The sequence below is a fragment of the Callorhinus ursinus genome, unplaced genomic scaffold (assembly GCF_003265705.2).
Source record: "Callorhinus ursinus isolate GAN/ISIS: 27379988/994484 unplaced genomic scaffold, GSC_fseal_2.0 scaffold1, whole genome shotgun sequence".
In the NCBI taxonomy this organism is placed as follows: domain Eukaryota; kingdom Metazoa; phylum Chordata; class Mammalia; order Carnivora; family Otariidae; genus Callorhinus; species Callorhinus ursinus.
The window spans coordinates 136,159,597-136,176,308 of NW_027397063.1; the positions used below are offsets into that span (position 1 = coordinate 136,159,597).

The 16,712-nt window shown below is 34.5% G+C and overlaps 1 protein-coding gene across 1 annotated transcript in view; it reads left to right on the top strand.

Moving 5' to 3' along the window:
- The window catches only part of STT3B (STT3 oligosaccharyltransferase complex catalytic subunit B), a 107,812-nt gene that overhangs the window by 36,415 nt on the left and 54,685 nt on the right, over window positions 1-16,712 (top strand). The window contains exons 2-3 of the mRNA XM_025883384.2: window positions 6,445-6,553; window positions 9,932-10,219. Of these exons, the coding sequence (XP_025739169.1) occupies window positions 6,445-6,553; window positions 9,932-10,219 (397 nt within the window). The remainder of the gene's footprint in view (window positions 1-6,444; window positions 6,554-9,931; window positions 10,220-16,712) is intronic.

Sequence of the window (16,712 nt, forward strand, 5' to 3'; positions counted from 1 at the left end):
GCGAAGTATTTCAACACACACTCTACCCAAGAGGAAATTTTAATGACCAGTAAATATGTGAAAAGTATTCAACCTCAGGAGTTCTCATGGAAATTTCAAACAGTTACCATTGTTGGCAAGAATTAACTTTGGTAATTCTGTGTTGGTAATATTACTAAGCAACAAGAACTCTTGGATAGAGTGTCCACTTTTTATTTATTTATCCCCATAGTCATAGCTAATTTAGCTATCACACTGGGCTTTGATTAGTTGAGTGGTATGTTGTGTGGGGGAAGGATGAGAATGGAGTACCATATTATGGGTCTAAAAAAACTAGTGACTAACACTGAAAGTGCCCTGTGAAATGAGTGTACTGCCTTTTATAGTCCTGTTGTTTCACTTCCAGGAGGTAAAAGATGAAAGCTGTAAGGGCATTCAGAAGAACATTCATAGTGATGGGTTGGAACCTGAGCCAGGAAATGGATAGAAAAGCAAATGACAATTCAGGCAGGAGGAAGTTAACTGAAAATCAAAGAGAATGTGTGTGTAAGAATCCATAAAGGAGTTCTGGGAGTCTTGCATACCAGGAGAAACTTGATCTTTGGGATAAAATTGGACTAAACACCTTCTACTTACGTTTATGTTTAGTTTTTAGGTACCTTGACTAGGTTTTCAATAGAATCTTAATGAGCTTTCTTGTTTATTCTGACTTTTATAATTATGCCTTCAGGCTTGGATCTCAGAAGTATAGTTAAATCTGTCTTTGTCTTTAATTTGGGGATACCATTTAAAATTGGCATTAGGTACCTATCAAGATAGCTTGATTGTATCTCACCCCCACTGAAAAACATATTTATGAAATCCGTTATTCATTTAACATATTTGAGGGCTACTATGTGTTACGTGCTGCACCAGATGTTGGAGACACAGTGGTATCCTAGTGGGAGTATTTATCTAGTGAGGTAAATATTAAGTGAACTAATGTGAAATTAGATCTGTGGCAAGTGCTAGGAAGAAAAGTACACTGAACCATTTTAGAATAGCATCCCTAGAAATGTGCTGAAGTTTGAAGGATGAGTTATTTAGGCTAAGAAGAGGGAGATACTAGTGATCCAGGGAGAGGGAATTAGCAGTCTGAAGATCTTAGGAAGGAATAAAGTAAGTCTGGAGAACTGAAAGATGGTACAGTAATTCCGCCCCCCCTTAATATGTGATTTCACTTTCTGTGGTTTCAGTTAACTGGTCAACTGCAGATGATCCTCCTGTCAGAAGGTCAGCACTAGCCTAATGCTACTTCACAATGCCTACATCATTCACCTCACTTTATCTCCTCGCATAGGCAGTTTATCATCTCAAATCATTATAAGAAGAAGGAGTGGTACCACACAATAAGATATTTTGAGAGACCACATTCACATTACTTTTATTATAGTATATTGTTATAATTCTATTTTATTATTATTAATCTCTAACTGTGCCTAATTTATAAGTTAAACTTTATCATCTTAGGTATGTATATGACAAAATGTAATATATATAGGGTTCCATACTCTCTGCAGTTTCAGGTAATCACTGGGGGGGTCTTGGAATCTATCCCTCACAGATAAGGGGGGCTACTGTATATGGGAAGTAGAGAGATAGTAAGGTATGAAATGAGACTGTAGTGTTATGTAAGAGCTAGAGTGTGTGTGGCTTTATGTTAAGTGGAGGTTCCTTCCCTTAAAAATTTTTTTTTTACTTTTAAGAGAGGAAGCCTTTGAATAGTTTAGCAGAAGGTTGCAATATGATCACATTTGCATTTTGAAAAGATTTTCTTTGTTGAGATGTATACAGATTGGAAATTTAGGAGATAGGCAAAATGGATCTAGGGAGATGAATTGGAGACTACCACTATAGTCTAGTTAAGATGATAGCTTGGATTAGAGTACTAGTATCAGGGTAGGAAAAGAGTGGACAGATTGTCCAGTTTGTTGGTGTATACTTGTTCATAGTAGTCTGTTATGATCTTTTGTATTTTTGTGATATCAGTTATAGTGGACAAATTTCAGCGGTACTTAAGAAGTAAAATGACAACTTGATTATGATCTGTGTATAGGATGTGAGAGGGAAGGAACTATCAAGGATGACATCTAAATTTTTGTCTTTAACTTAGGTGGTAGAACACCCTAAAAGCAGACAGAGTGTATATTATGTATGTTTGGAGGAGTCTGATCATGAGTTTAGTTGGATATTGAGTTTGAGATGCCTTTGTGACATTCAAAGACAAAACCAAACTCAAACAAAAAAACTGATGTAGGCAGGGAGAAAGGATTGGTAAATTGTTGGGCATGCTGGTATTACTGAAGAGACCCAGGTGTAACTGACATGTCTTGGGGGAGAGTTAGAGTGAGTTAATAAGAGGGTAAAGGAGGCTGTCCGTACAGAAAGCAGGAAGAGGCGTGGAGATGTGGGGTAAAAATCTGGAGACGTAGTAATCCTTAGTGTTCTGAAATTTATTGAGGTGTGTATGCGGTTTCTTTTTCCCAGTTAAGAGAAATGTAAAAACTTCTGGATTTATCTTTAGATTTCTTAATTTTTTTCATAATACTTTTTCCAGCTTTATTGAAATAAAATTGATGAAATTGTATAAAATGTACCGCTTGATGATTTGATAGCCCTACATTGTGAAATAATTACCACAATCAATTTAACAAACATATGCATTGCTTGGGTGAGGGCCCTGAAGATCTACTCAACAAATTTCAAGTATATAGTATATTATTACTAACTGTAGTCACCATGTTGTACATTAAATCCTTAGAATTTATTCATGTTATAACTGAAAGTTTGTACCTTTTGATCATCTCCCCGTTTGTCCATTCCCACATCCCCTGGCAATCACCATTCTACTGAGTTAAACTTTTTTTTTTTTTTTTATAGTAGTCCACTTATGAGTGATAGTATTTTTCTCTCTGTCTGGCTTATTTTTTCATAACATAATACCCTCTAGTTTCATCCATGTTGTTACAAACCAAATGACAAGATTTCCTTCTGCTTTGTGGCAGAATAAGATTCCATTATATATATTTACATTTTCTTTTTCCATTCATCCATTGACAGACATTTAGGTTGTTTCCATATCTCCACTATTAGGAAAAATGCTACAATGAACGTGGGAGTTCAGGGATCTCTTTCAGATACTGATTTCTTCTTTAGGGTATATACTCAGGAATAGGGTTGCTGGTGGTTCCATTTTAATTTCTTGAGGAGCCTCCATACTGTTTTCCATAATGAATACACTAATTTATATTCCCACCATCCCTGTACAAGGTTTCCTTTTCTCAAACCCTTGACATTTGTTACCTCTTATCTTTTTGATGATAGCCATCCTAATAGGTGTGAGGTGTATCTCATTGTGGTTTTGGTTTGCATTTCCCTGATGGGTAGTGATGTTGAGCACCTTTTCATATACCTGTTGATCATATGTATATCTTTGGAAAAATGTCTGTTTGGCTCCATTTTTAAATCAGATTTTTGATTTGGGGAGGTTTTTATTGTTATTGAGTGGCATGAGTTCCTTTTATATTTTAGATATTACTCTCTTTCCATAGATTGCCTTTTCATATTGTTTTTTTCTTTGTTTGCACAAACTTTTTGGTTTGATACAGTCTCAATTTTGTTGCTTGTGTTGCTTGTTTTTGGTACCCTCCCCCTCCCAATCATTGCCAAAGGCCATGTCGGAACTTTTTCTGTTTTTTGTTTGTTTGTTTTAGAGTTTTATGGTTTCAGGTATTACATGTAAGTCTATAATGCATTTTGAGTTAATTTTTTGTATGGTGTAAGATAAGGGTCCACTTTTATTCTTTCACATATAATATCCAGTTTTTCCAAAACCATTATCGAAGAGACTGTTCTTTCCCTGTTACTGTTCTTAGCACCCTTGTCAAAGATTAGTTGACTCCCATGTGTGTGGGTTTATTTCTTGGCCCTGTATTCTGTTCCAGTGGTCTATTTCTTTTTTTTCTTTCTTTCTTTTTTTTTTTTTAATGCCAGTACCATACTGTCTCAATTACTTTTGCTTTGTAATAGAGTTTGAAGTCAGGAAGTATGATTCCTCCACCTTTGTGATACCACCTTCTTCTTTGTCAAGATTTTTGGATATTCAAAGTCTTTTGTGGTTCCGTATACATTTTTGGATTTTTTTTTAATTTCTGTGAAAAATGTAATTTTTATAGAGATTGTATCGAATTTATAGATTGCTTTGGGCACTGTGAACATTTTAACAATATTAATGGTTCAATCCAAGAACATGGAATATCTTTCCATTTACTTGTGTCTTTCATCATCTTATAGTTTCAGTGAACAGGTGTTTTACTTTGGTTAAATTTATTCCTAAGTATTTTATTGACTTTAATACTATTATAAATGGGATTGTTTTCTTAATTTCTCTTTGAGATATTTCACAGTTAGTGCATAGAAATGCAACTGAGTTTTGAATGATGATTTTGTAACCTGCACCTTTACTGAATCCTCTTTATTAGTTCTGACAGTTATTTGGCGGAGTCTTTAGGTTTTTCTGTATATAAGATTGTGTTCTCTGAAAACAGTTTTGCTTCTTCTTTCTCAGCTTGGATGCCTTTTATCTCTTTTTCTTGCCTAATTACTCTGGCTAGGACTTTAGTTTTGTGTTAAATAGAAGTGGAAGAGTGCTTGTCTTGTTCCTGATCTTAGAGGAAAAACTCTTAGTTTTGTTGATCTTTCTTTTATGTTTCTAGTCTCTATTTCATTTATCTTTGCTCTGATCTTTGTTATTTCCTTTCTTCTGCTAACTTTGGGAATAGTTTATTCTTTTTTTTAAATATTTTATTTATTTATCTGATAGAGACACAGCGAGAGAGGGAACACAAGCAGGGGGAGTGGGAGAGGGAGAAGCAGTCTTCCCGCTGAGCAGGGAGCCCGATGCGGGGCTTGATCCCGGGATCCCAGGATCCCAGGATCAAGACCTGAGCCGAAGGCAGATGTTTAACAACCGAGCCACCCAGGCGCCCCAGTAGTTTATTCTTTTTCTAGTTCCTTGAAGTGTAAAGTTAGGTTGTTCTTTTTCTAGTTCCTTGAAGTGTAAAGTTAGGTTGTTTGAGATCTGGTTTTATATTAATGTAGATATTTGTTGCTCTAAACTTCCCTCTTAAACCTGCTTTTGATACATTCTGCAAGTTTTACTATGTTGCATTTCCATTTGTGTTTGTCTCAAGATATTTTTTATTGTCCTTTTTATTTCTCCTTTGGCCTATTGATTGTTCAGGACTGTATTTTCAATTTCCACATGTTTGTGAATTTTCCACTTTTTTGATTTCTAGAGTCCTACCATGGTGGTTGAAAAAGATACTTGATATAATTTCAGTCTTCTTAAATTCGTTAAGACTTGTTTTGTGGCCTAACATATATGTTCTGGAGAAATTCTGTGTGTGCCTGAGAATAGTATGTGTTCTGCCACTGTCAGATGTAATGTTCTGTATTAATCTGTTAGATCCATTTGGTTTGAAGTGTGGTTCAAGTCCAATATCACCTTATTGATACTCTTTTTGTATGATCTCTCCAGTATTGAAAGTAGGTATTGAAGTCCTCTAATATTACTGCATTGCTGTCTCTTTCTGCTTTTGGATCTGCTACATTTGCTTAATATATTTAGGTACTCTGATGTTGAGTGTGTATATATTTACAGTTGTTACATCCTTTCAGGTGCTGTGGCTTGTCTTAGTCTCTGCAGATAGTCGTATTTCTGCTTCCTATGGTATTCTTCCATTTGTTTTTGTTGCATAACTTTCGTGTTCACTTTTCTCCAGTGTTTGGTTTGGGGGTGTGCTTATTTTTGTTTTTGATGAAATTTATCTGAAAATGCTGCAGTGCATTTCTTCTCATTTGTCTTTTGTCTTCCATTGATTAAATTTCTCATTCCTGAAGGTCATATTCTTGTTTCACAGTGGTCTTATAGTTTATTTGTAGTTTGTTCTCTTATGGTTTTAGTGCTATTATAATTTATTCTTTATTCCTGTAATTTTTAAGGTTGTAGGATTGGAGGCGATCATGTCAAGTGTGCTCCTTTCATTTTGATGCTGTCTTTTGTTAGTGGTTCTTAATCTTTTGAGAGTCATTGACTTGGACCATGTGGTGAATTCTGTGTTCCCTCACTGTTTTTTGTTCAAATGCATAGTTGTGTACCGCATCCTGTACGCTAACAATGGCCAAATGTTAATTTGAGCATTATTAATTTTGTAGGCATGGTTTTTTTTGGGGGGGGGTCTTTGTTTTTGGTTTTAGATAAGTGATATAAGCCTATTCCTTGGAGAATAATGTCAATTTCTATGAAAGAATTATGTATGTAGCCATACAGTTAAATATAAAGATATTTACATTTATAATAGATAGGGCTATTTCTTTCTACTAAGCAAACTTTTATAACATTTCCTTTTTTCCTCTTTTCTCTAGGTTTAACTATAGATCAACACATCATCTTGCATCTCATGGGTTCTATGAATTTTTAAATTGGTTTGATGAAAGAGCATGGTATCCACTAGGAAGAATAGTAGGTGGTACTGTAAGTATATCTGCAGTTATTTGTTAATCATAGTAGTTATGTTAATCATAAAGTTTTTATAGCTATTTGAGTAAATCATTAGTTGCGAAGGTGATGGAGATTCTTGAAACCTTTGTATAGTTAACTAATACAGTTTTCTGTGACTGATTAGTATTTAATATACTAAATCTCTTTTGGACATTCCATTCTGTTCCCCCACTCCTTTCCTTGCACTTGGTTGGGTTATCTCACACTAGCCATTATTTCTGACAAGTGGAGGCTGGGAGGGGACATTTCTTGTCATAGTACATCTTAAGTTCAGGTTATTTGTGGTTTTGTTCTATAGCAACTTCATTGAAAAAAATATTTTTTGGAAGAAAATACAAATTTAAGAGAATCAGATAATTTTATTTATTTATTTTGGGGGGTGGAGGCAGCAGAGGGAAAGGGGGAAGAGAGAATCTTAAGCAGTCTCCATGCCCAGTGCAGAGCCCAACGTGGGGCGCAATGTCACAACCCAGAGACCATGACCTGAGCTGAAATCAAGAGTCAGACATTTAACCGACTTAGCCACCCAGGCGTCCCCAGATAATTTTAATTTTTAGGTCCTAAAGCTGCCCTAAATTATTTCAGGTAATTGAGTACTGATCATATAGCTCATAGAGTGATTATATTCAGAATGTGACATAAGGGAAATATTTTTATGGTCTGGAATGTAAGGAGAATGTTGAAGAGAAAGTGCAAGATAGATGTCTTTGGGGAAATATATGTTTAGTCTTATTTTTTTCTTGATATTTTGTCGGAGGTTTATCAATTTTATTAGATCTCTTAACCCAAAGAAACTGACTTTGTTGATTATTATGTGTTTGTTTTTTATTGTATTTCAATTTATTTCCTTTCTCCCATTTTTTTGAGTTTATTTTGATGTTTTTCTGACTTCTTGATATAGTTTGCTCATTAACTGTTCTTTGTTATTAATGTATTTATTTTAAAGCTATAAATTCCCACAAATCACTGTTTTTGCTACATTTATAATGCCTAAGTTTTGATACATAGTACTTTTATTTTCATTCAAGTTGAAATTTATTTCAATTCCCATTATCATTCCTGCTGCTTCATGGGTTATTTAGAATTGTATTTAACTTTTAAACGTAAGAGGACTTCCTAGTTATCTTTTTTTGCTTTATATTATGGTTAGGGAGCAAATTCTGTAATTTCAGTCCTTTGAAATTTATTGAGACTTGATTTGTGGCCTAGCATATAGCCCACATTTTTAAATGTTCCCTCTCTGTTTGGAAAGAATGTGTTCTCCCTGATAGTAAGGTGTTGTTTCTAATCTGAGGCATTTCCTTATTCTTGATGTAAACAGAGGTAGAAGGAGAGGAGTCATGGTCTCCAGGGCAGATTAGGAAGGTATTGAGTGGTAAGAGATGTGATAGATGGCTATTATCTGCACTTCATGGTACTAATTCTGTTATGTACCTTATTGTAATATTTGATGACTACAGTTTGTTTCTGGGTGTGTTTATAACTTTTTATTTTGAATGCATACTGGAGGTTTGTCTTCTGAGACTCCTGGTGTCCCTAGTATTTAGGACCATTTCTATAATAATCTTTCTCATTTGCTTTCACTACAGCCCATAGGGGTTTCACTGGTTCTAGGACAGTTTTCAGAGGTTATTTCTGAGCTTGAAGTTTCTCACACCTGAAGTTGTTACAAATGTGGAACCCATATTCACAAATGTATTGAATGAGTTTATTTCTCATTTTGTTTCTATTCAAAGCTTTGGAAGTAAGGCATAAAGTTCCTTACTGCTTCCCTTGGTGGATGGGTATAACTTCTCTAGTTTCATAAACAGGCCCTGGATTTGTGCCGGGAATTAGGCATTTTTCTGATCCCTGTATTGAGCAAAAATCCTACCAACGGTCAGTCCCTAAGGTGTATATCGGCCTGGAGTGTTTTTTTCCTCTTTTGGGCTCCCTTGGCTTCAGTACCTACTTTGAATTCCCTCTTTATTTTTGGAGAGTTCTCTTTCTTTTGAGCTTAAATATGTTTTTTTGTTGCTGTTAGGCAGGTTTTTTGGTTGGCTGGTTTTTAAGGTCCTTTGATCCTATAGTTGTATGTGTTTTGGCTATATTTTGTGTCAGTTTAGTCTGCCATATTATCATGGATGTATTGACTACCTTTAGAGGTATTTGGATTTATTTTCATTTTCTTTGAATATGACTGTCAAAATCATACACTGGAACCTGGTATTATATGTGAAAAGGAACAAAATTTTAATGTTAATTAAATTAAATTAATTGTGATGATTGCCACACTTTACACCCTTTAATTCCATCCTCCTTCCATGCAACTCAACAGGTATTGTGCATCCATTTTGTGCCAATCATTGTTCTGGGTGCTGAGGAAAATTTTCCTGCTCTTCCAGAGCTTATGTTCTTGTGAGGGTGTTGAGTTAATAGGTAATAAAGCAAGTAACATAAAAAGTATGTGAAATGGTGATAAGTATGAGGGAGAAAAAGCAAGGGAAAGGGATAAAGACCATAGGGAGCTTACAGTTTTAAATAGTATTGCTAGGAAAGGAAATTTATAACTTTTTTTTTGTAGTTTCTGTGATGGAGAAAGGAAAGAATCTTTTAGGATTTAGATAAGGATGAAAATGTAATTACACATTTCAATCACCTGTGAATAGCTCAAAAATAATATCCTACTTATTTTTCTCATCTTCCTCTTTCAGGATGAGGGTAAGGAGTATAACTGTTAACTGGCTTCTTCTAGTTTATTGTTATTACTCTCTTCTATCCTTAAATACCTTAAGTGGTGTAAAAATGTTCAACCTTCCAAGAGTCCCAAAACATTTCTTTGAATTCATCAGCTGGCTAGGTTGTTTGTCCCTAGCTAGAGTTGTTTACATTCCATATCTTGGCTTTGAAGGGAGGGAAGATACTTACATAATATTGCACATAATTTTTCTTATCTTCCCTTTTTTTCTCATTCCCTTATATACATAAAAGTGTGGGCAAAGTTGGAGCATGTTAAAACCCTAAACTTAAGAGTAAGTTAGACTAGGACCCTGTTTTATAGTGAAAAAATAGTAGAATTAATAAGAAAGTTGCCTACCGTTTTTCATTTCTAAACATTTTCATTTTTAATGATTCATTCTTTCTTATCTTTATTTAAATATCTATTGCTTCATATATGAGCTTTTCCTTTGTATCGAATATAAAAGAACATTTAATTTTGTAGTATAGGAATGTGGTGAAGAAGGCAAACTGTTTTGAGATCTTATTCTCAAGCTTACTATAAAAAACTGTGTAATAATAAAAGAACTCATGTTAGTGTTTTGAGCTACCTTATTTTATATGTAATCAAATTTTCCATTTTTATCTTCCTAGGTTTACCCAGGGTTGATGATAACAGCTGGCCTTATCCATTGGATTTTAAATACGTTGAACATAACAGTTCATATAAGAGATGTATGTGTGTTCCTTGCACCGACTTTTAGCGGCCTTACATCTATATCTACTTTCCTGCTTACCAGAGAACTTTGGAACCAAGGAGCAGGACTTTTAGCTGCTTGTTTTATTGCTATTGTACCAGGTTACATTTCTCGGTCAGTAGCTGGCTCCTTTGATAATGAAGGCATTGCTATTTTTGCACTTCAGTTCACATACTACTTGTGGGTAAGTAACAATATTTTGCTTCCATTTAATACTCATGAACTTTGTGTGGAGATGCTGTAAGTTGTACACATTTGTCCTTTATCAATTATAGTTCCATACAGGGATCTATTACTGTTCATAGTAAACTTAATAATGAATAACATTTAAAAATGTCATGTACTGCTGCTGTGCACGCTCTCCCTCACCCCTGACCCCCCATGTGTATATGATCGTTTTCAACAATCCTGTTATGCCTGTTTTACAGATGATGATAATATATCCTTACTTTATATGTCATAGCTCCAAAGAAGAGGTTATCAAAAAGCCATCTAGTGATTTGTTTCTTTTTGAGTGGGGAAAGGGGCCAAAAATACTTAGGAAAGTTGAAATGTGATTTAATGACTTGGGATTTTGAATTCTGTTGCAAAACTAGCATTATTTTGCTGTTTCCAAGTTATTTCTTCCCAATCTATATACCTGTTACTGTCTTTTTGCATTAGCTACTACTTACAGTACAATGGTCAAAAGAAGTGGTGAGAGGGAACATCCTTGCCTTGTTCTTCAGCTTAGTGGGAAAGCTTTGAGCTTCTCAACATTAAGTATGATGTTAGCTGCAGATTTTTGGTAGATATTTATCAACTTGAGGAAGTTCCACTCTATTATTAGCTTGCTGATAGATTTTTATCATGAATGGATGGATTGTGTCAGATTTTTTTCTGTATCTATTGGTAATTTCCCTCCCTTTTTTTGATGTGATACATTAATTAATTTTCAAATGTTGAACCAGCTTTTCATACCAGAGATAAATCTCACTTGGTCATGGCATATAATTCTTATGATACATTGTTGGATTTGATTTCTTTTATTCTGTTGAGGATTTTTACATCTGTATTTATGATACATATCGGTCTGTAGTTTTCTTGTAATGTTTTTGCCTGGTTTTGATATTAGGATAATACTGGTCTCACAGAATGAGTTAGGAAAGTATTCCCTTCACTTATATTTTCTGAAAGATTATAGAGAGTTGGTATAATTTCTTCCTTAAATGTTTGGTAGAATTCACCAATGAACCCACTTTGGCCTGGTGCTTTCTATTTTGGAAGGGTATTAATTACGGGGTGAATTTCTTTAATAGATGCAGGCTTATTTAGATTGTTAGATTGTCTCTTTGTGCGAGTTTTGGCAGATTTCTCTTTCAAGGAATTGGTCCATTTCATTTAGGTTATCAAATTTGTGGGCATTAGATTGTTCCTAGTATTCCTTTACTATCCTTTTAATAAACTGTGTGTGGGATCTGTAGTGACATCACTTCTTTTATTTCTAGTAGTAATTTATGTCCTCTTTTTTTTTCTTTGTCTAGAGGCTTATTGATTTTGTTGATCTTTCAAAGAACCAGTCTTTGGTTTCATTGATTTTTTTTTCCTCTCTTTTCAGTTTTTTTATTTCCATTGTAATTCCTTTTTCTTCTACTTCCTTTGGATTTAAATTGTCCTTTTTTTTTTTTTTCTAGTTTCCTAAGGTAGAAACTTAGGTTACTGATTAAGATCTTTCTTTTTTAATATATATGCTTTCAGTGCTGTAAATTTCCCTGTAAGCACTGCTATTTCTGTATCCCACAAATTTTAATAAGTTGTGTTTTTATTTTTAACTTAGTTAATATTTTTAATTTTTTCTTGGGAGTTAATCTTTGACCCATGTGTTACTTAGAAGCATGTTGTTTAATCCCAGTTCTTTAGTTATCTTTCTGTTACTGATTTTTTAGTTTGATTCCTTTGTGGGCTAAGAATGCACATTATGTGACTTCTATTCTTTAAATTTGTTAAGATGTATGTTATAGTGAATGTTCCATGTGGCCTTGAGAAGAATGTATATTTTCCTGGTTGTGGATGGAGTAGTTTGTAGATCCAGGATACCTAGTTTATTGATGATTTTGAGTTCACCTACATCCTTACTGATTAGCTGCTGCTCCTGTCCGTTTCTGAGAGACAGAGGTTTTGAAGTCTCCAATTATGATAGTGGATTCATCCATTTCTCCTTGCATTTCTATCAGTTTTTTCCTTGCTTAGTTTGATGCTCTATTGTTTTATGCATAGACGTTAAGGATTGTTATATCTTCTTGGAGAATTAATTCCTTTATCATTATGTAATGCCTTTTCTTATCCCTGATAACTTTACTTGCTTTGAAGTCTGATCTGAAATTAATATAGCTACTCCTGCTTTCTTTTGATTAGTGTTAGCATGGTACTTTTTTTGCCATCTGTTTATTTTTAATTTATATGTATCTTTATGTTTAAACTAGGTTTCTTGCGGACAACATATACAGAATTCTGGGTTGGTGTTTTTCCCTCTCAGTACTTTAAATATCTGATTCTGTTCTATTTTTGCTTGCTTGGTTGGTTTCTGAGTAGATGTCATATAATTCTTTGTTCCTTTCTAGGTAAGGTGTCTTCTGGCTTCTTTCAGAATTTTTATTTTTAATTTTCTGTAGTTTGACAGAGATGTGCCTGGTACAGGGTAGTTGGATTTTTTGGGCATTTATTCTTTAGTGCTTGAATTTCCTGGATCTGTGGTTTGGTGTCTGACATTAGTTTGGGGAAATACTCTGTCATTATTGTTTCAAATACTCTTCTTTCTCTCTTTCTTCTCATGTACTAGGTAAAAGGAATTATGGTAAATAAGCCTTTAGTAATGAGGAGTTAAGGTGTGTGGAGAGGGAAAGCATTCTGTAGTTGTTAAGATTAGGTCTGAGTCTTTTAATAAGCAGGATTGTAAACTTTGTGTGTTGCCCTCCTCCCCGCTGCCTTACTTAAGTAGACAGGGTTGGCTGGAGCTGACTGGAGTTGGATATTCCCCTCCCTGATGTAAGTTTCTCGAAGGATAGGCCTTGTTTTGTTTTGTTTTGTTTTTTTAAGATTTATTTATTTATTTATTTATTTGACAGAGAGATAGAGAGCAGAAGTAGGCAGAGCGGCAGGGAGAGGGAGAAGCAGACTCCCCGATGAGCAGGGAGCCCGACGCAGGGCTTGATCCCAGGACCCTGGGATCGTGACCTGAGCTGAAGGCAGTTGCTTAACCAACTGAGCCACCCAGGTGCCCCAGGATAGGCCTTGTTAAGAACAGAATGCTCAGGCATATTTCAGAATGGTTCCTTTTCCCTTCCTTGTGCTGGAAACAAGGGAATTTGTTTCTTACATTTACTGTAAGAACCTGGTGGAGATCCTGGAGGTAAATCCCACAGAATTGTGGGGGCCTTTGTATGACTGGGTCCACCCTGTACTTTTTAAGTTCCCACACTGAGCTTCCAGCCATTCCTCAAACAGTCTATGTTTTCCTAGGTTCTGTGTCTCATACTGTTTCCCATATCAATTTCCACTGGTGTGACTGTGTGTTTGCATGTGTGTCTCTAATCTCTCTCTCTCTTTTTTTTTTTTTTTTAAGATTTATTTATTTATTTATTTGTGGGGGAGAGAGAGAGCAGCAGGCAGAGGTAGAAGCAGGCTCCCCACTGAGCAGGGAGCTTGATGTGGGACTCCATCCCAGGACCCCGGGATCATGACCTGAGCCCAAGGCAGATGCTTAAATGACTGATCCACCCACGCGCCTCTGTGTGTCTCTAATCTTGTTGATTAGAGTTGTTGATTTTTCAACTGTTCAGCTTTTTACTTTTTGTTAGGATAGAATGGTTCCCTTACATTTGGAACCAGAAACCAGAAGTATGTTGCCAAGTTATCTAAACTTAATGTTCTTTTTAACATGTAAAAGGAAGTTACTTAGTACTGGCTTTAACTTAAGGGTTGCATTTATTTTATTTTACCTGTAGCCTATGCTAATACTTTTTCATTGTTGAAAATTGCCAAATTTTTACATGTGAATACTTTTTTATATGTTAAGTATATTTTTAGGTATCTAGGTGAATTGGAAGTGTTATTTTCTCTTTAATAATTACGTCTTTTAAAATTACTTAGCCCTTGGAAATTTTTACTTTGGCAAGAAATTTCAGAGGAGAATGTTTTAGTCAACAATGTAGATGGTTGCTTGATTTTGAGTTTCAGAAGAAAACACCCGGAGATGAGTATGATGACAAGCAGTAGGATGCTGCTAATGCTGCTGTATTCATCCAAAAATGTTTAAAAACATAGTGTTTATTTTGTGCATATGAAGAAAAAACACAAAATTTGGAACATCTGAGGCCTTTTAACATATAATTTTTTTAAATTTTTAAAGTATGTATGAATGTTGATAGATCTTTATAATATAATGCCAAGTGGAAAAATAAGTTGAGGTGCAATATGTACAGTATGATATCTTTATTTAAATTTTAATCAATACAAATCATACCATATGTTGTGTATAAAAATATAGCATATATATCCATCATGTACACCAACTTCATGGTAGTAGGTATTCTCAGTATGCGTGAGTGATTTTAAGGAAGGAATTTTAAGGGAGGTTCAACTGTGTTGTTAAAATTTTTAATAAAATCATCTGAAGCAAATAAGTATTCTCATTTAGAAGTCTGGATGGCTATTCTTTACTCTTCTATATATTTTGTAATTTAAAAAATAATAATAATAATTAAAAAATAATATATCCTGGGGTGCCTTGGTGGCACCATGCTACATTCCTACCAACAATTTAGGAAAGTTTTAATTTCTCTAAATTCTTGCCAATACATAATTTTTTCTGTGTGTGTGTTTTTAATATGTCACCTGTTGGTATGAGGTCATATCTCATGGTTTGTTTTTATTATGGTAAAATACACATAAAATTTAACCATTTATAAGTACATTAAATACATTCACCATCACTACCGTCCATCCCTGTAACTTTTCACCTTATGAAACTTGAAACTGTATCCATTAAACAGTAATTCCCCATTCTTCCTCCCCTTTCCCCGGACAACCACCATTCTACTTTTGGTCTCTGTGGTTTTGATTACCCTGAGTATCTCATATAAGTGGAATCACACGGTTTTTGGCTTTTTGTCATTTTACTTAGCATAATATAATGTCCTCAAGGTTCATAAATGTTGTAAGCATATGTCAGAATTTCCTTCCTTTTTAAGGCTGAATAACATTCCGTTCTGTTTATATACCACATTTTGTTTATCCATTCATCTGTTGATGGACACATGGGTTGTTTTGTATTTTAACTATTGTGAATAATGTTGTTATGAACATAGGTGTACAGATATCTGTGAAATACTGTTTGCATTTCTTTGCGGTATATACCCAGAAGTGAAATGCCAGATCATGTGATAATTCTGTTTTCCATTTTTTGAAGAACTACCATTCTGTTTTCCATAGCCCCTGTACCAGTTTACATTCCCATCAGCAGTACACAAGGGTTCCAGTTTTTCCACATCCTTGTCAACACCTGTTATTTTCTTTCTTTTTTTTCTTTTTCTTTTTTTTTTGGATAGTAGCTATCTTAATGGGTATGAGATGGTATCTCATTGTAGTTTTGGTTTTGGTTTTCACTTTCCTGGTACCTAATGATGTTGAGCATCTTTGCTTGTGGTTAAAAGGCCATTTGTATATCTGGGGAAATGTTTATTCAAGTCCTTTGCCCATTTTTGAATCAGGTTTTTGTTGTTGATCAGTTTTAGGAGTTCTCTATATATTCTCAATATGAATCCATTATAAGATACATGACTTCTGAAGATTTTCTCCCATTCCATTTTCTCCCATTCCTTTTTTATTGTATTGTCTTTTGACAATTTTTTATTTTCCCTGAAGTCCAATTTGTCTGTGTTTTCTTTTGCTGCTTTGCCTTTGGTGTCTTATCTGAGAAATCATTGCCAAATTTAATGTGATGAAGCTTTTTGCCCTGTGTTTTCTTCTAAGAGTTTTAGGTCTTACATTTAGATCTTTTTGAGTTAATCTTGTATATGGTGTTAAGTAAGGGTTCAACTTCATTATTTTGCACAGATGTCCAGCTTTCCCAGCACCATTTATTGAAGATTGTCCTTTCCCCATTGAATGGTCTTGGCACCCTGGTTGAAAATCAGGAAGTGTGTTTTCTCTACCTTAAACTTTTTCAAGATGCTTTTGTTTATTAGGGGCCTTTAGAGATGCTATATGAATTTTAGAATGGATTTTTTACTTCTGCAAAAAACATCATTGGGATGTTAAATCAGATTACATTGACTTTGTAGATCACTTTGAGTAGTAGTATCATCTTAATACTGTCTTTGAATTCATGAATGAACATGGGATGTTTCCATTTATGTCTTTAATTTTTTACAGCAGTGTTTTAGAGTTTTCATTGTAATAAGTCTTATCTCATTAGTTAATTCGTAAGTATTTTATTCTTTTTGATGCTATTGTAATTGAATTTTTTCAGTAATTTCCTTTTCAGATTGTTCATTGTTGGTATAGAAATACAACTGATATTTGTATATTGACTTTGTATCCTGCAGCTTAGCTGAATTCATTTGTCAGGTCTGACAGTTTCTGTGTGTGGAATCTAGGGTTTTCTACATATGAAATCATATTATCTGCAAATAGGAATC